Raw genomic sequence first — 20,236 nt, forward strand, 5'->3', positions numbered from 1 at the left:
GTACATTCTTTTCTCACCTCTTCCTCCATGTTTGCACAATAAATATTTCATAAACAATAACTTTTTGCAACAAGTTGTGAAAAGGGTTCCCTAGGAGTACCTAGGATGTTGTGGGTGCCTAACACCTTCCCACAACATAATTACCCCCTTACCCAGATCTCTGACCTTTTATTAGTTTTCTTTGCAAAACTTCTTAGGCTTTTGTTCGCTTTCTAGCCATTCCTTTGGATAAATAGAAGTGCGGTGGGGACTCTAACCTTGTATGATTTACCTTGGATCTAGTTAATATTTCCAATGGTGACGATTACACCGCTACAGTGTGCGTTAGTGTCAGTTGAAATATTAGGCTTTTCGAATTATTAGGTGGGAAAGAAAGAAAGGATGAGAAGAGAATGTTTTTGGATTTTTGACGAAGGACTAAACCTAAGTTTTTTATTAGTGGGCCTGAAAAGATTTACGAATCCTGCTCCTACGTATCTCAAAAGAGAAATCAAGGCTTACGTAGTTCTGGGTAGAAAAATGTTTGTTTGTTGGTCGATTTTAGCGAAAGCTACTTTGTGTCAAATCGACGAAAACATTGTTGGACTACCCAAAACAGGTGGAGAAACATTGCCTTGCATTGTTTTGAAACAAAGTACCTTTCGTTTGTGAAAAGGCTTAAGAGATCAATCGCACGGCGGCGAGGAAAAAATTGATTGGTTTGATGTGTTTTGAATAATGGCGAGAACTTGGATGAGCGAGATATACATCTCGAATCCTAGTCTCAGGAGTGCACGGTATACACCATGTTCCTTTTCCATCTTTATTGAAAAAGTATTACGGTAGGAATTAGGTATTTTGAAGTTTGAAAGACGAGTACTTGTGACCTACAAGCTCTTACAGCTTGGGTCTAATACTCGGGACTACGTCTGGACATTCCACCCAGACAGTCTGTTTCTTTCCAATATTGCTAAGAAAATGATTCGAATATTTACGAATGTTTTTTGGAGGGAAGACGAATATTTATGGCTTACAAGCTCTTACAGCTTGAGCCTAATATTCGGGATTACGATTGGATATTCCATCCAAGTAATATTTTTCTTCCAACTTTATTAAGAAAAAGATTTGAATATTTGGAGTGTTAAAGAGAAGACGAATATTTACGGCTTGCAAGCTCTTACAACTTGAGCCTAATATTCGGGATTACGATTGGATATTCCATCCAGGTAATCTTTTTCTTCCAACTTTATTAAGAAAAAGATTTGAATATTTGGAGTGTTAAAGAGAAGACGAATATTTACGGCTTGCAAGCTCTTACAGCTTGAGCCTAATATTCGGGATTACGACTAGACATTCCGTCCAGGTAATCTTTTAATTCCAACTTTATTAAGAAAATGGTTTAGATATTCATAACTATTTTGGAGAGAAGACGAATATTTATGGCTTACAAGCTCTTACAGCTTGAGCCTAATATTCGGGATTATAACTGGATATTCCATCCAGGATAATCTTTTTCTTCACGTTTTATTAAGAAAACGATTTGAATATTAGAGTGTGGAAGGGAAGACGAATATTTATTGCTTGCAAGCTCTTACAGCTTGAGCCTAATATTCGGGATTATAACTGGATATTCCCTCCAGGATAATCTTTTTCTTCACGCTTTATTTAGAAAATGATTTGAATATTAGAGTGTGGAAGGGAAGACGAATATTTATGGCTTGCAAGCTCTTACAGCTTGAGCCTAATATTCGGGATTATAACTGGATATTCCCTCCAGGATATTCTTTTTCTTCACGCTTTTATTTAGAAAACAATTTTGAATATTGGATTAAAATAATCAAAGTACGGAGGTTTGAAATTATTGAAAGTTAAGTTGATGTTGCTTAAGAGCTCATTGTAAGAAGGCCCAAGAGTAAGCCATGTGAGGTTGATGGCGATGCTTAAAAGCAATCGACTTACAAGGGTATGGAAATGGGCTCGACGTCGAATCGAGAATCAGGCGATATTTATCATTATTATTTTTTTGAATGGTTTTTCTTTTTATCAAGGAAAATGAAATGATTTATCATGATCCTCACACATAAAAGATAAATAATTTACATAAATCCCAAAGAAAGAATAATCGCCTAAGCCATATTAAAAATAAAATAATAAAAAAATGAATAAACAATAGAAACATGTTAGTTAAGTAGTAAGACTAGATAATTAAATGTGAGAATTAAAGGAAAATATGAGACAGTCAAAAATATTGGAGAACCAACACGACACAACTGAGTATCGAACCCAGGACCAAAGAGAAGGGGGATTATCTCCATCTCCATCAGGCCAAGACCTGCTTACTGCTAGATTAAGACCCACAAAAACTATGTTCTAACTGAAAACTCCCGAAGGGAGAAAACGAGAAAGGCCAAACATGGGCTAAGTTTGTTTAAGGCCCATGAACCTAAATCTCAACTTGGGTAGTTGAGGCCCACTTCAGCAAAGTCCAAGCGCGAAAATGGCAGGGAAGTACAATAGTCACATGGAAACTTGGACGAACGTAAGGGAGCGCCGAACAAAGCAGCCGACTTTGGGATTCGGAAAGGCAATGTAATTAATGGCCTTAAAGCCTCGATGAGATCCAAATAAAAAACACCAACAGACGGTGAGAATAATCACTTCCGCCTCAAATCTTCTTTTCTGCTTGAGACATTCATCTCCTTCCTCACTCGAAACAAAAGCAAACTTACAGATTAAACCTAAACCGTTACTCCTATCACAAACCAAACCCAACACTAAAAGCACGCAAAGGCAAACGACATCATCAAAATCATGAACCCTAAACAGATAGGGTCGACCTTGAATACTGAAAAACAAGAAGGGACAATCACTTATAGAGAAATGAATCAAGCGTGAAAAAAAACATTACACATACATTGTAATACATTCGGTGGCATCAACATGAATCCAAGTATGACATGATAAAGAAGAGAAAAAGAACTACCAGCTCGAGATTCTTCAGAGGTAGATGAATAGGTATGTGTTCTTCCACTCTTCTTGTTTCTTCGGATCCTATCCTTTCTGGTTTTTAGCGTCTCGCTGTCAGAGGAGAATCTTAGGGTTTTTGGCTAATTCTCTTTTTCGTATTGAAAGTTTTTAGGGTTTTTTGCTTTTGAACAGTAGCCGCTCCTCCAAAAAAATTTAGGGTTCCCTTGTGAATAGTAATCTCTTTTATATATGACCTCTCTGTTGTGTTTCCTGTTGTGTAGTGGAGGCTGTCCGTACGGAGGATGCTGGAGGTTTTTGTCTTCGCTCAAGCTGGTGGTCCCTCTCGTCTGCTTTTCCGTACTATTGGTAGTGACCAGGAGCTAAGGCAACTGTCCATGTAGTAGAGCGGGAATTCTGAAAATTGTCTGCTCAAGCTTAATGGTCCCCCCTCAACTCTCATCCTAACTTTTTACCACAGGTAAATCACTGTTGCGAAACCACTTTAGCATACGTTTTCTTGAATGAATGGTACATGGTCGTGTTAATTTCATCTGTTGCTGATACTTGCAGGACATACGTCACCGGGTTGAATTTCAGCTGAGGTTTGCAAGCGACATGATTTGTTTGTGGGTTAAATTGGTGTCGGCGCGATATCGCATAACTATTTTGACACGGTTCTGGTGTGGCTTCGTCGAGAGCAAGGACATCTGGAAGCTCTTTGCTTTTGAACTTGAGAATGGAGAGTCGGTTTTACTCATGGCAAACGCTCATTATTGGTACAGTCCACCGTTTGATGCGGCAAGTGCTTCTTATCAGCATAGTGTGCCGGCATTTGAGATGTTGAGTGCATGTCTCAACAAATCAGCCACTGTTGGTCTGTGTTCAGGATTTTTCCTCAACATGCTCTTGATAAATTGCTTCAGTGTGGGAGAGTGAGCAATTGGCAATGGAGAAATAGCGGATCTACTTATTTTATTGATAACTTCAGCGTTGTCCGGAGCGTGAAATGCTGGTTGATATGCAACAATTTCAAACATGCAGCAAACAAATGATATGCCAGATTTATAACCATACAGCATGGGAAGGTCCTGAGCAGATGACGCAACATCGAGGCGTCCTACAATTGTTAACTGTAATGGCAATTTTCTTTCATCAGCCTCAGGGGAACTAGGCTCAATATTGTGTTTGTTGCAAAAAGGCAACCACTTCTTTGCAAACTCAACTGTTTCTGATAAGGCTTCAAAAGTCAGCATAGCTGAACCATCATCTGATACATAGCAGAAAACCTTGTCGGCAGGGTAATCAACGGAGAGTATAGACAAAACAGTATTTGCAGTGATAAGAGGCGGCTCCTTGAGAGGGTTCTCTGTACTGACGGAAACGTCAATAAAGGCCAACTGTGATGGTTCTCCGTCACGATCATATCTTATAGCAAGCCTGTCAAGATAAATCTCACGGTTAATGGGCGACCACTTTGGAAACTGATCCAAAATCCCGGATAACGCGAACCAAATCTCACAGATAGCTGATGTCAACCACAGTGGATATGCTATTTCATGGAATGATTGGACACTAGGGAGAACCGACATGTTAATATGCCTTCTGATAATCCCTTCTACTTCCTTGAACAATTGGTCACGATCCTCCCAACAGCAGACACACTAAAGTGTGTGTAGGAGATTGTAAGTTTTAGAACCTTTCCTTTTGTCTTTGTTTTATTCAAAGAACTTTCTATCAATAGCTTGCTTTCTTATGTTCCAAACTTGACATGATAGTAACAGTTTCGTAGCATGGTCTAATTATTATTATTAAACTGATGCGCACTTTATTTTTCTTGTTTGGAGACAAAACCCGCAGGTTTGAGGTATGAAGCATGGACATGTTCAACACCATTATGATAAGGTAGATCATTTGGCTTGATCTCAGCATCCGATACCGAAGCTTTGGGCAAACCATGAACATCCGAAGACAAATTCATGGCATTTTCAGAAGTGCTTGAATGAACTTGCTGCGTGTTAATAGTTTCCAGATCAGTAGATCCATCCCAAGTACGGGATACACGGTATTTTTTGTGTTGAATTATTCCTAGAATACTGACTTCAAATTCAAATTCTCTTTGATTCTTAGTGATTTTTCTTTTCACTGCAGCCTGACTACTATCTTTAGATGTTGCCTTTATCCACCTCCAGATTATCAAGAGTATATTGTCTCATCGAATTCCATCTCCTTTCCACAAACTGGATAGTTGTCACTTCTCTCCATCCACTCATAGATGCAGCTAAGGTGAAAATGATGAGAGCATTTTGTCATTATCTTGGGATTCTCTTTAGTGTATTCTTCAAGGCAAGTTGGACAGATATCCTCTTCTTCTGATGATGACGTGTAAACAAGCCCAACTCCAAGTGTGTATTTTGCTGATGAAAGTTCTTGATGCAGACTTAGAACGGTATATCTTCAATTCATCTTCTCGGGCACATTCATTCCATTTGTCTGTTGAGTTTAGAGGCTCTGCATCATATGGTAAGGGCCTTGGAGGAGAACGGTACATGTCCGATGGAGAATTATCAAGTGATGCTACAGATGTCATGGATGTTGTTCCTTAAAGAGATGAAGAAATTGAAAGTGCTTCGCCTCTTCGGAATATTGATGCACACACATTCAAAAGATTATGTACCAAGCAACTGAGACACATGTCGTTCCTACACGCAGGATTATTTGGGTTCACATAATCTTCTACATCATCGCAGCTCAAACAACAGTAAACAGAGCCCACTATTCCAACCAGCTTCTAATCTTTCCTACTCTTCAACCAATCAATAGAAACTAGATGGTGTTACATGCATGTTTTTTTTTTGGAGAAAAATAGTGTCCGACAACATCGCACCAACTATGTTTTCCATCCTTCATAAGTTCAGATACACTTGCAACATGGATAAGAACACCGTTTATCTTGCTCACCTGGAAGTGTGAAATTGAGAAGAGTATACAGAAGTTTTGAGGTGAAAGTTTGGTTTTTTTGGCGAGAATTGCTATGAAACTATGAAATTGAAGCGATGCTGTATTTTGTTGTTGTTCTCTTTCTTTTTGTAGTCTTCATATAATCTTCTTATTTCAGCCAGTCGGTGTGGAGGAAGCTCTTTGATGTCCCTAATTCATATTGCAATGTATGTGACTGAGTAGGACTGTTTGTGGATTCTCTTCCAGCAGCACAACTACACAGCATGAAGGCCACACAAATAATAACAATATCGTCGGAGATTCAAGTGATGGAAGCGGCAACTTCGGGGAGAGAATGACAACAGCGGATGCTTGCTGACAGTTGGATTAAGATCATACCAAACAAAGCACCTGTGCTTAGGCCTGAATTGGACGAGGTCTCAGTCCTGAACAAATCACGATTAGGAATGACCCATCTAGTGAACATGTTTCTGATCCGTTGGATTTCACTTGAACAGAAAGTGCGCGAGCTATTGTTATCAACATATTCAGGAAAAAAAACTTCAAGATCATTAGCAATCATGGTCCTACTAGCCACTCAAAAGCATAGCTCAGTTGATTGGCATATAGCTTAAGATTAGAAGTCAAATATTCCTCAAATGCATTGAAATGTGGAGCTCTTTCAAGTTTACAGAACTGATTGAATGTGTTATCTGAGCACAGAGGATTCCCATCAAGCAAGAGTGTGACATTTGGAGGAAGATTAGTAGCGCCTGATATGTTTGCAAATTGATTATTTTGTAACTCTAGTAGCAATCTTTTATTAGCATTTGAAATCTTGTCCTGCCAAACGCTGGATGGAACACTTCCACCCTGTCTACATCTCTCAAAGCAAAACCTAAATTATTGTAAGCTTCCAAAATCTGGGGTCACATGTAACAACTTGTTTGTAGTGTAAAATTGCCATGTCCAGTCGACCTTGCTCACAAGGTATAATGGCCAAAATCCTGCTTGTTTTATTTCTTTATTGATAAATAATATTGTAAATGAAAACGTCCATTAAAAGGTTTATGGATTAATTGTAATGTGAAATTGGATGATTGGTTATTTGAATGGATACAAATAAGAAAAATAGATAATGGATTTGGAATGAAACTTGGATTTAAAAAATGGACTTAAGATATGGATATTGAAACGTATGATGACCAAAAACAACAACGTTTTGCACTCGACACATAAATTCATTGAAAAAGGAGTGAGTACTAAGAATATGACAACGTAAAAGCAAACGTCACATGGATAATATATTGGAACAAAAAAAGATAATGTTTTATGAGGAAGACAAAACGTGGATTGGATTTAGACATAAGAATGAAAGTCATGATATTCCACCAGATCCTATCAAATGAGAAAGAGATTCTAAGTCTTACTCGACTATGGAGATCAAACATCTAAGGTCAAATGAAAAGGTGACAATCCGAAAGTTATGGAACGACAAATGATGGCAATGTCTAAACAAAAAAAAGTGGGTGGACAGCCTCATGACCAGATGAAATGGTCATGAGGAGGAATGCAAATGAATGATTGATTGGGAAAATTTTCAGGGCCAAAATCGGGGTATGATAGTAATGAATGATCTCAAGAGAGAAATGTGTGATGTTTGAGCTGATTAGGTCCTTATGGTTTAGGTATATGACTAAGTTGATTTGATTCTAATTTGGCACTCTATGGTGTGTTCTAATTGAAAATTCTAAAATGATTCTATTTCTTGAGGTGCGACAATGACCTTGGAGGAAATTGTGGGTTTGATCATTTTATCTTTTGGAAAATTATTTTTAAGGAAGACCTTATTTTACTCTTGCACTTTTTAAAACTAGATGTCATAATCTATTCTCTTCCTAAATCAGTATAGTCGAGATGGTAGGTCATTTTTTGCTTTAAGAGATGTTTTGTAAGTTTTTGTTGATTTATGCTTATGATATTCTTTTAGTATTTCCATATTCCTTTTTCATATGCTTTTTCTTAGGGGTCGGGGTCTTTTCTCCAATAATGTTATCAATTGTTTAGGAGGTTCCTTTTGGTTGGTGGTTTTTTAGGATTGTAGTGCACCTCTAGTCCTTTTTACTTTCCTTTTGTTTTTTCATATTTTGGTGGATACATTTTGTAATTTGTTCCTTTATTTTTCTTCCTATTTATCTATACTAGAATATAACCCGCGCGTTGCGCAGATCATCTATAATATATTAATGTCACTGTATATGAAATTTTAAACTTTATCAAAATTTTAGATTTTTTGTATTGAGTAATTTTTAAATAATTATATTTGAATAATTATTATATGTAGTTTTATAAACACATATTTGAAAAAAGGTTAAATTTTAAGAGTAATAGAGAAAATTAATTGATTATTTTGATAGAATTTTCTTTTTGAGTGAATTTATTTGAATAACTATTATATGAGTTTATTAGGACATTTGAGAATAACTTAAATTTTAAGGAGTAATAAAAAAGATCGATGTAATTGTATATAATATAAGAATTATACTAAAATTTATCAATTAGTTTGTGTGTTAAAAATTTAATGATTGAATAATAGATAATAGAATAATTTCATGGTTAAATTTATAATTTATTTTTATTCAAAGAGAATAATTGATTTATTGGCAATTATAACGCAATAATAATTGTACTAAAATATAATGAAAAAAACACTTTCAAAATTTTTAATATTACATTAATTGTTCAGTTAGAAATTGGAATTGTAGATAATTATCATCAATAATAAGTAAGAAATATAATTTCAAAATTTCTAATAGTCCTTAATTATAGGTTGAAGATTTAGATTGATAGATAATTAATAAATAGTAAGACATTGAGATTCAATTTGATTTTTTTAAATCTGATACTAACTACAAAATTAAAATTCTGATTGGTGATAATGTCACTAATATTGTAAAATGGAGCTTCCGTTTTATTTAGAGTCAGAATTTGGATTGATAAATAATTAAAATAGTGAGAAATAAATTTTAATTTTTTAATAAGTCATTAATTATTAAATATGAATGTGGAATCATATATTATTATTGGCCACAATTAGAAAGAAATAAAAAATAAAACTTCATAACAATTGAAATAAAAATTAAATATTATCTATATACACTAATTATAGTATTGTTAGAAATAAAAATTAAATATTATCTATATGCACTAATTATAGTATTGTTAGAAATAGTTTGTCTAAAGGAATAAAATATTTTTTTATAAATAATAAAAACATCAACTATTCCATATAGCTAAACCACAAAAACATTTTAAAATAGAAGGAAGGAAATTAAACCAAAGAATAATTCGTAACAATTAAATGGAAATTAAATATTGTTGGTATGGTTATATTCGAAAGAGATTGTAAGTTTAAGGAGTGCCTTAGAGGGGGTGAATGAGGCACTTAGACTATTTTCCGAATTTTTGACGGTTTATGACTTTTACTTTCTTGAGTTGCTTATGTGATAAAAAGTGGTAAAGTGCGGAAAGTAAAGAACACCACGATGTTAAAACTTATTTTCATTCATTGATACGTTAACCTAGTTATTAAACAAAATATTCAAATACTTTTCTTAAAATTGTAAAAATGATTGAATGAATTTTGATAATCGCATCAGTCCAGGTGAAAACAATAAAAACAAATACCTATACTTTTATTGCAAATACTACGATAACAGGCTCAAAGTGGATAATTGTCAATAATTTAATTAAGTGACATTGACCATCCTTTAGTCGTTGATTTGTTGAAGTAAAAGTCTTCATTATTAAATGATAGTAATGATTATATTTGTGTGATGTTGTTAATAGTTATTTGATATGACAAATGCAAGATATTGAACATTTGACTCTATTGTTATTTATTTTCTTATATGGTTTGAACTTGAATTCTCACTTATGAAATATCTACATGTAACTGTGGTCTATAAAATAGAGCGCATGCCTTCACAAGAATTTTAATTTTTAAAATATTCTTAAAATTTGGGAAACTTATCCTAATGCTCATTGTTAATTCAAGTTGTATCCATGGCACGTGAGATTTTATGATTTTTTTATTATTAAATGATGAAAACTATTGCGTGTTGTTATAATTAATATTGTATTACTCTTTATTTGAAGTTGATTAATTAAAAGATTTTATCCTTTTCAATTTTCATTTATTTAAAATAATTTTTTTAGATAAATATCAACAACTAAATGATTTTGGGGTATAGCGTCACATGCATCACATGAGTATATGCACTAGTATAAATTTCAACGACATATATAAATGCATTAAAAAACTCTAAATCACAATAAAAGAAATAAATAATATTACATACAATAACATTTGAAGTGAGATTCGTGTCTCACTTCTCCATTTATAATGTTCTACTTTCCTTCCATGATGATTTCAATCAAAGGTATACTTTAGTGTCTCAAATCACATGTAAGATATTCTTTGTACCATTTTGCTGTATTAGTCGGTATACGCTTGAGACTATCATTAAAGTCAATATGATAAAGACCCCAATTTCCAGAATAACCCGCTTGAAATTCAAATGTATCAAATGCTGCCCATAAAAAGTAACCTTGAACGTTTACGCCATCACTATCAATTTAAACATAAAAAATATTTAAGATGAGTCATACCGATATTTTTCAAGTTTCATTACTTTAAATTTGATTGAGTTTTTATATTAGAACCAAAAACAATAAGTACTTATAGTCAACAATATACTTTTGAAAAAATTAAAAAACTTTAAGAAATTGCATAAAATTTATTTTCAGACAATTTAAATGATTACATAGTCATTCAATTATGTTTTAATACAATGCCAATTTATTTGATCATATTTTAAACTATCTCAACACAATATCCAAATATGAACATGACTGAGCAACTATGTAAAACCACTTTTTTTCTATCAATTCAAAATCATTGACCTTTATTATAATTAAACAAGTTAAAATTTCATTCTTTTTATTTCAAAATATTCTTAAATCAATTCATAGTAAAAACAATACAATATAGTTAAGAAATATTTTTGAATTTTTTATTACTCTCTTTACACAAGTAAGAATGTTAATAATGTATGTGATATATAAACACTATATAATAAATATAAATAAAAGGTCCTCACAAAAGCAAAATCAGATCATACATAAATAAAATATATGTGCATGATTAATAACTAAGAGGAATACATTCAATTCTAAGAATAATCAAATGTATCATGATACATTTATTTACTATCCATATAATTTTATGGATAAGTAAAAGTGACTTACTTTATTGCCGTCTTAGTAGCATTTAAATGTGCGGCAACATAAGCAATTCGGTGTTCGTCCTTTAATGGATTTGAGATTTTTGAAGAAGCAATACCTACATAAATATGATTTCATAAAATTTTTACTGATTAATCTTTTAGTACCATAAATTATAGATATTAGTCATAATATTATAAATATGATTAAAAAAAAGTACCACCAACCATTTTCAGTGATGTAGACTTTAGGATTTTTGTACTTTTCCTTAATATAGATTAAGAAATTATATAATCCTTCGGGATAAACATTGTTCCAACCATATTGATCCTATAAGTTATTAACATTGAACAAAAATTAAAAATATCATAATTATGCTATTCTCCTAACATATGTCATTATTTTAAGTTTTTTTTTTATTTTCTCACCTTGAAACCAAGGATTTTTCCTTCTGCATCAGAAGCTGCAATTATGAAGTAATGACAAAAAAAAATAGTTCATAATTAATCAGTACAATTTATTGTAAACTTACATGTAAGATAAGAATAATTTGATTGGTGCAGAATTTGTGATGTCACCTTAATTGACTTTTTTTTACAACGATATATTTTGTGTACCATTTTTTCCTGCTTAAAAGTAGAATTCAATTTAAGAAAAAACTTACCTTCTGAAACTGCTAAAGCATCATAATTGTCCGCCATAATCTTGGTTATATTTGGTTCGTGTCTAGCAAAGTGAGAAGTATAATAATTTATCCCTATAAAATTTGTGCTTCCTTTTAACATACGTTTCTCCTTTTTAGTAAATTCTGGTAGCCTATTCCCCACCAACTCTTTCATTATTTTTGGATAATCTCCATGGAACACGGGATCTAAAACCCTACACATTGAAATATAATGTAGCTAAATATTTTTTTTATATGTATATGTAATTACCAATTTAAAGAAGATATATAAAATTTAAATAAACATAACATTGAACTTATGATAATGCACACATGGTGTGCTGTTAGTAAGGTAAGCAAAACAGACTAACCATCCCCAATAGAAATCCATTAGTCTTTGAGCAGCAACCACATCTTCTGGGTTAGAACTGTAGGGAACATACCTTCCTGATGAAAGAGCAAGTCCAATTTCTCCCCCTTGTATTGCCTATATCAAATATTCAATAAAAAATAACAATAATTTATTTCTTATATATCATTCTCCTTATTTTATAGACCTTTAATTAATGTTATTAATTGCCAATGTATTTTTTTAAATTTAACTAAATCAAATGTAACTATTATTATTATTATTTTTATCAATGAGTTGTATTTCATTCACTATGTTGTGAATCTCAATTGTTAATCTACATATATTTTAAGCTAACATTCATACTATATATATATATGTAAAATAGAATACCTAAAATATGTCTTACTTGAAATTTTGTTGTGTATAACTTTGATGTTGTAGCATGGGCAAGAAGAAAGTTATGAAGTAGAGTATATACTTGTGTACATATTTTAGTACTTGTGCACGCTTGATCAGTAGATAAATTATCAATATTGAACATGTATTGAACTATAGCAGTGAATTCTGCCTCATTGATTGTAGTCCAATGTTTTACTCGATCTCCATATGTTTTGAATAAGAGCTTACTATAATCCTTGTAATATTTTCTGAAATTTATTTTTTACATAAATAATATTAGCATAAATGTTTAAATTCCATTATCTGGTGTACACTAACTTTAAGGTTAAATAAATTAATCGAAAATAAAATATCAAGAGGATATGATATTAAGAAAATTTACACAATGGAACGATTTAAGAAGCCACCATGTTTTTCTTTAAGAGCTAACGGGTAGTCAAAGTGCATGATACCCACAAAAGGTTCAATACCTACACATATAGTAAAAAAAATGGATAATGTAAAAGCGCAAAAAAAGTGTATGCATTTTATTTTTAATAAAATACTCGTTAAATCTGATTATTACAATGAATTTTAGATACTTCGAACCATACCATTTTTGAGTAATTCATTAATCAAGTTGTTGTAGAAGTTGACACCTTCTTGGTTTATACCTCCTTCCAAAGTTCCATCTACATAATCGATCATTAAAAATAAAGAAAAAGATAAATGTATTAGTATTATTAAGTATTTCAGGAAAATAATATATTATATCCCTAATTGTTGGGCATTTGAAAATTATTATTTTTCTCATATCTTTAGTACCAATAACAACAAACATCAAACCTTAATTTCGGGAAGAAAGACAACACTATGGAGAATCATTTACAAAATTAGCATAAAGGTAACATATTATAGAATAACCAATGTATTTGGTCGGTTTATAGACTAGATACATTGATTATTCAATGAATCTAAAAAATGAGTTGTCTCTTATATACAGGAACAAAGGTAGTATAACATATTATATTCATTTAAATCGAGTATCGAAGAAAAAGAGCTAAAATATCTAACATTTAAAATGAAAAAAAAAATTAAAGAATAAATTTAAAATCTATAAATAAGTCAGTGGAATAAAAGTATAATCTAGCCAACTTAAATATATGAAATTCTCTTTGTATTTATAGATTAAAGTATCTAAATTTTGTATCTTAAGAGGAAAAAAATAGAACACAAGCTTAAAAGACAAAAGTAAAACCTAAAAAGAATTTTAATGAGAAAAATTATAATTTATAATTTTAAAAAATCATAAAAAAATGAGATTCCTTGCTTAATTTCCAAATTCAAACTTTGTTTAATATTCTCCGCTTCAGATATTAATTAATGATGTGATGCAAAATAAATATAAAGATCGAACTAAAGTAAAGACAATTACAAAAATATGTTAGGAAAAAATAATTTATACTCAAACACAACTTATTTTAGACTAAAAGATATAAATAAAAGGAAGAACCAAAGCACAAAACATAACTCAAATGTTTCGTTACTTAATATTCTTCTTCTGAGAAATATGAGAGTGTATTAGATATTTTTTATTTTATTTTAGATGTTAAAATATATTATTTTAGTTTTAAAAATTACTTGGCAATATTCTACTCCAAGAGATGGACATTCGATAAGAATTTACTCCAAGCTTCTTTAAATGTTGCACGTCCTCCTACAAGATCATAAAAATTAAAATAATGAAAATCAGTTCAAAAAAATAATTATTCTAAGGTGTACAATTTTTAAAAAATTTATTTCTACATTGTCAATCTATTATGTTTAATTAACAATAAAACTGGTGTTGTTTCTAATTAATACTATATAGTAAATAGAGCAATAATGTAAAGTCGGTGTTTGGAGACTTGGGGTCAAGAATTCCAACAAAAGATGGATGTATGCTTACTTTCATCAAAATAATAATTAACTTATAATATTTGAAAATAAAAATCTAATGTCTATCCAAAGAGAAAAAAATTCAATTCAGATTTAGTGAACTCACCTTATATCGTTTATAATGTTGAATTTTTGATGAAAATTTATCAGCATCTAAATATCGACCTATTTGTTAAGAAGAAAGAAAAAATTGTTATTGTTAATCATTATAACAAAGTATTATATTCCAAGATGAATAGAAATAACCAAATGACAATACTACATATTTTAAGAAAAATAGAAAAATAAAAGTTAACCACCGAACGAAATTCAATTTTTATAAGAGATTGATGTAAAATGACAGTGTCACCTTTCATTATAGTCATTTCTTTAATTTGTTAAAATTTGTTTTCCATTACATCTATCAACTTTATTTGATAATTTAATTTTGAAAAAATTTTGGTCAATTGAAGTTTTGTTGAATACTAGTACTATGAAAAAGATAAAATAGCATTAAATTATTGAACATCAGATAACATACCTAGTAATATATTAAAGTACCAAAGTATTTACATTTGTATTCTTACTATAAGTATATGTTTCAAACCTTTGTTTTGTTCAACTATATCATCCCAGATTCCAAGTCCTCTTCCTCCTTCATGAGACCCTCCTTCAATCTGATGTTACCAAAGTTTTTTTTAGTAATACGGTAGCTTTTGTAATTTCAAGCTATTAAATATCTTTTTAATCAGAGTTGGTACTATATGTCTAAGTGTATATGACTTTTTAGAATGCACCTGAACGGCAGAAGATCCCGTACCAAACAAAAATCCATGCGGAAATGATTCTCGATTTGGAAATTTTGAAGAATTTAGAAATTTTAAAATAGAGGCATATGGATTATATGTATTTCCTTCTCCAATCTACAAATCTCAACAACAACAACAACAAAATATGTTAACACAAAAAAAACTAAAATTAAGTAATTATGACTCAATCAATATTATTGTATATATGGATAAACTAATTAATTTAATCAGAAGCACCTGTGAAATAGATAAGTCATATTTGGTTGTCATATGCCTGTGAAATAGATCTGCAATCGTAAAATAATATAACCAATTATGACAATGTAAATAGTTAAATAATTCATATTAGAAAATGAAGAGCACAAATATCATTGAAATTTTAAAGAAATTATTTGTATCTCAAAAAGTAGTATTTTCTCTATATATTTATAATTATATAACATTTTGAATAATTATTATGTATAACATGTATATGACTATTACTAAATTATCATTTGTGTATATTATGTTGACCTTAATTTAATTTTTTATGATGAAATTATAATATTAATAAGTGATATTTCAAAATAAACAAATAAATTTATCTAACAATTTGAAAAGCATCTTATATTTAGGAACAAATAAATATTTAAAATTATGAGAGATGAATAAGTAGATATAGAAGGAACAAATATTAACATGGTTTGATGAAGATAAAAGATTGAATTGAATTTTGTTTTACATATGTGTAATTTTAATTTTCCTAAAGTCTTAATGGCTTAAATTAAGAGAATTATTATCATAAAAATAAAAATACATACACCCATATGCTTGAGAAGGAATGTTGAATATCAAAACAAGAGACAAGATTGTAATAATAGTTTTATAAATTCTCAAAGCTGACAAAATCTCCATTTTGTGCAATGAAGAGAATGCCAAAATTTGATATAAAATTTAAAATTTTACTTTATTTATAGTTTGAGAAAATAAATAAAAATAGCTTTTTACCCAATGACAACCTGTTAGACCACTTTCTAGTTTAAAAATGATCAGACTAGTCTTTTAAAATATTTTAACAAAAATATATTATTGCGCTGTCTGAAATTACTTTGACCTTTTTTTGACCACACATTTATTTGATCATGATGAATACCAATATTACTATATTTAGACTTTCCAACAAAATAACATATTTAGTTTGTTCTTTTATATAAACTATAGTTTGTGTGTTACAATTGTACAACATCACGTTAAAAATACATTTGCATATATTACTTTATTTCTAAAATAAATATATAAAAAAATTGAGTAAATGATAAATTTATTTAAAGTATGTCATAAATAACTATGATCTCCACTTTCCCATCATCATCAACATCATCATCATTTCTTTAATTATTTATAGTTAACTTCACTTATTATATTTAAATTATATTACTTGGTTACACAAAGATTAATAATACTTACGTTGTTAGTATATTATAGAAGTTATATAACATTACAAGTATTCACCTTCGTAACTGAGGTAGATATATTCGGATGAGAAACATTTTCTTCATGTTATTTAATTCTACTTCATCCCATCACTTAAAATTTCTCATGTGTTTTGTCAAACTCTAGAGGCCAATATTTTTATTAGAACTCGATACTTGTATTAAATTATCTATTAATAATAATAAGGTTTTTTTACCATGTTTATTTTTTCAAAGTAATAAAGTCCATAAAATAACTAGTCTGTTTGATGAAGCATTGAGTGTGATTTAATCATGAAACCTTGTTAAACATAAAGAAATTATTCTTAAAGTATACGTAGTCAGGTTTTATTGTGAAGTGGAATAATGTAATACCCCAACCAGATAAGATCTAAAATATCGTAACTGAGATACTGTAATAGGTGGCACTGATACATCAAAGAGCATAGAATTGACATAAGTATATGGAATTACATATGTTACACCAAATGTGCATATATATAAACCATTTCTAAAATATAAAAATACTAATAAAACCCAGCACAAATCAAAATATAAGAAAAGTCTTATTGCATCCATCAAATCATCTTGCCTTTCCCTTTATTAGCAACCTGTCTATATGAAAAGATAATCAACAACATGGGGTGGGATAATACCATCTCAGTGGAGTTCTACCAACGCCACAAGTTCAATAAAGGTTGGGGTCATCTAGAACTACAAGAGATTCTACATATTTTATTACTCATGTATCATAAAATAAAACAAAACGGATCGAGGTATAATCATCCTCATACAATGTAAGAATGTCGATACACTCGCTCTAACATCCATGTACACTTCAGGAGACCGTTAGCATCGTGGAACATCCACTTCCTACTATCATTTCTCATATCAATCCTAGTTTGATAGAATTGGGGACTTTCTACTAATCCTTTCCACTAAGGTTGGTCCTATGGTGCGACCTACCACATTTGCCTGGATTATCCTCCTGATTATTAGTTGCACTCCAATATACACAACATGTTTCAATATTCCTCTTATGTATCTCAATTGATTCCTTTTAGAACAGACGTCGTTGTATACGCACTATCCCACGATACTTCTAAGTTTCCAAGATTCACTATTAGTTTACCTTGATTCATGTCCTAGGTTACCTAAAATCCCAAAAAAAAATCTCAAAATCATTTATTAATCACAAACAGAAAACATATATATAAAATAATTATAACTCTTTATCGTAAGATAGATCCTTGAATTAACTTTCTAAGGCATCTGACTGTGCTCAATTGGAGTTACCAAACTCAAATTATGTTATTCTCAATTCTACTTCAAAATTTGTAACATTGTTAGTCGAATATAAAATAGTGGTAATCGACTACCACTCATCCAGATGTTAGATTTTCAAATTTAACACTAGTAATCAAATACTAATTAGTGATACTCGACTACCACTCGTACAAGAACTAAAAAGACAATTTTTTACTACATAAACTTGTATCCAAACAATCCCTAAGGTTCCTCTTTGCTACATACATTATTTTAAGGCATAATCCAAACTTTCAGGGGTAGGAAACAAATATGAACTCATAATCAAACTATCAAAACACAATCAAATCAATTTTTCAAACATGCAAACAAGCAATTTCATAACCTAAGATACCCATTTTCCCACATGAAACCCTAGGTTGAACTATCCCAATCATCACCTAAAGACCTAATTTCCTTTATGTTTATCATTCATTCATATAAGTTGATAAATCTTGAGTCTAAATGATAAAGCCACATTTTCTTAAGTCAAGGTAAGGTATAAAGACATCATGGGTGTTACAGATAACATTAAAGCATTGAGACTATTATATGGATAAGCTAATGATTACATCTAACGAATCCTGGATAGAGAGTTACCAAGTCTTTATATAGGTATAAATACTATGAGTAATATTGATATTGGATTCTTCCTTCATGAGAATACTACATAAATTGTTATGCAAGTTGCATAAGTTATTCTCATGGTGATAGTGGTGTATACTGCCCTTCGATCTAAAACCACTAAGGATCAGCGTAAGGTATACCCCAAAAACTGGAATAGACAGCGCACCTTAGAGGGCGCTTTCTTAAAGAAGCGCACTCTAAAGTGAAGAGAAAAAATAAGGAGCGAACAACTGGAATAGACAGCGTACTTTACAGGGCGCTTTTGTAACAAAGCGCCCTCTAAAGTGAAGCGAAAAAATAATGAGGAAATGGAGGGACACCAATAGAGGGCGAGTTTATGAAAGCGCCCTCTAAGGGTACCCTTAGAGGGCGCTTTTAAAAAAGCGCTCTCTAAGTCCATGTACATTTCCAGTTTATAAGGCGCTTTTGGAAAGCCTTAGAGAGCGCTTTTAGAAGCGCCCTCTTAGGCCCCCTTTAGAGGGCGCTTTTTTTACACAAGCGCCCTCTAAGGTCCCCTTTAGTAAACATTAAAATTATAACATATACTGCATGTCTCTTTATTTTCCCTCTCTATATGCTATTTCGTTTACGTAACTGGGTTTTCTCTCTACTGCAATTACTCTCTACTGCGATTACTCTCGTCCTCCGTTCGTTCTCCCTCCCTCACTGTCGTCGTCGCCGTCGCCTTTTTCTGCTGCTGCGTTCACGTTCACTGAGTTATCTGCGTCCACCGTCGCTGTTCACTTTCTTCTCCATCGTTACCGTCACCTTGAAAGTATTTCTCTTCTCTATCGCTACCGTTCACTTTCTTCAGGTGTTTGATTAGGGCATTTTCTAAACTGAGTTTTACATTTTGTGCATTATGTTGATTAATGTTGTTTAGGGCAAACGAGCACTATATGGTGTTCATGAGCACCTTGTTGTAAGGTTTTTTGTTTCTGATTGAAAACTGATGTCATTTGGAGTGTGTTTGAGCTTGTGCTTGGAAGTTTGATGATTATGGATGCAAGTTTGTTCATGTTCCAAACACCATAAGTTTGCATTGGTCTTTTGTATGCAGTAGGTGTGTGTGAGTTTGTATTCAATAATGATAAAAAAAGAGAGAGTTTAGATTGTTGTAACATGAGAGAAATGGAAGGTATATGAATGTGTTTTTTTGTGTAGCTTCACGAATATGGTCATTGTCTTACTTGGGTCTTATTGAATCATTTCTATATTACAGATAAAATGGCTAACCAAGACGATACCCATGACGCGAGTGGATCACGTAACAATGTTGAAAAAGAAATCAAACGAGGATTGACTGTTATGAAGTCAATCATTCGTGCAAGAGACAAGGGTGAAAAATTCGAAGTACATTGGAGTGCTGAAGACCAACTAATTGAGCCTAACGGTTCAATGTTGGCAAGTTACATTGGTTTCCTGGTTCGACAACATATTCCGATTACATGTGATAATTGGAGAAGTCCGGAATTGAAGGTTGGCAAAGAAAAAATATGGTCCGAGATACAGGTACTTACCATATATTGTTATATGTTTTTTTTGTTGACTATTTGTTGACCAT

At 31.5% G+C, this 20,236-nt stretch overlaps 1 protein-coding gene and 1 pseudogene across 1 annotated transcript; both read right to left on the reverse strand.

The window, feature by feature from the left end:
• Positions 1–5,094: 5,094 nt before the first annotated feature.
• On the reverse strand, positions 5,095–6,466 carry LOC127130867 (E3 ubiquitin-protein ligase At3g02290-like; annotated as a pseudogene).
• Positions 6,467–10,332: 3,866 nt separating this feature from the next.
• LOC127130868 (beta-glucosidase 13) lies at positions 10,333–16,186 on the reverse strand. The gene is made up of 15 exons (XM_051059828.1): positions 16,090–16,186; positions 15,527–15,576; positions 15,278–15,403; positions 15,088–15,157; positions 14,608–14,654; positions 14,205–14,280; positions 13,178–13,255; positions 12,967–13,054; positions 12,592–12,832; positions 12,205–12,320; positions 11,834–12,048; positions 11,598–11,632; positions 11,397–11,499; positions 11,194–11,287; positions 10,333–10,513 (listed from the first exon to the last, which is right to left on the reverse strand). Exons 1-15 carry the CDS (start codon positions 16,181–16,183, stop codon positions 10,333–10,335), a joined length of 1,614 nt encoding a protein of 537 aa, XP_050915785.1. The 5' UTR covers positions 16,184–16,186.
• Between the last annotated feature and the right edge of the window lie 4,050 nt (positions 16,187–20,236).

The sequence above is a fragment of the Lathyrus oleraceus genome, chromosome 3 (genome assembly GCF_024323335.1).
Source record: "Lathyrus oleraceus cultivar Zhongwan6 chromosome 3, CAAS_Psat_ZW6_1.0, whole genome shotgun sequence".
NCBI classification, from domain to species: domain Eukaryota; kingdom Viridiplantae; phylum Streptophyta; class Magnoliopsida; order Fabales; family Fabaceae; genus Lathyrus; species Lathyrus oleraceus.

Coding starts and splice junctions, on each gene's coding strand:
- LOC127130868 (XM_051059828.1), bottom strand. CDS start 16,183: ATGGAGATTTTGTCAGCTTTGAGAATTTATAAAACTATTATTACAATC. Junction 15,577..16,089: donor TCCTTCTCAAGCATATGGGT/GTATGTATTTTT, acceptor TTACGATTGCAG/ATCTATTTCACAGGCATATG. Junction 10,514..11,193: donor GCTACTAAGACGGCAATAAA/GTAAGTCACTTT, acceptor TTAAATTGATAG/TGATGGCGTAAACGTTCAAG.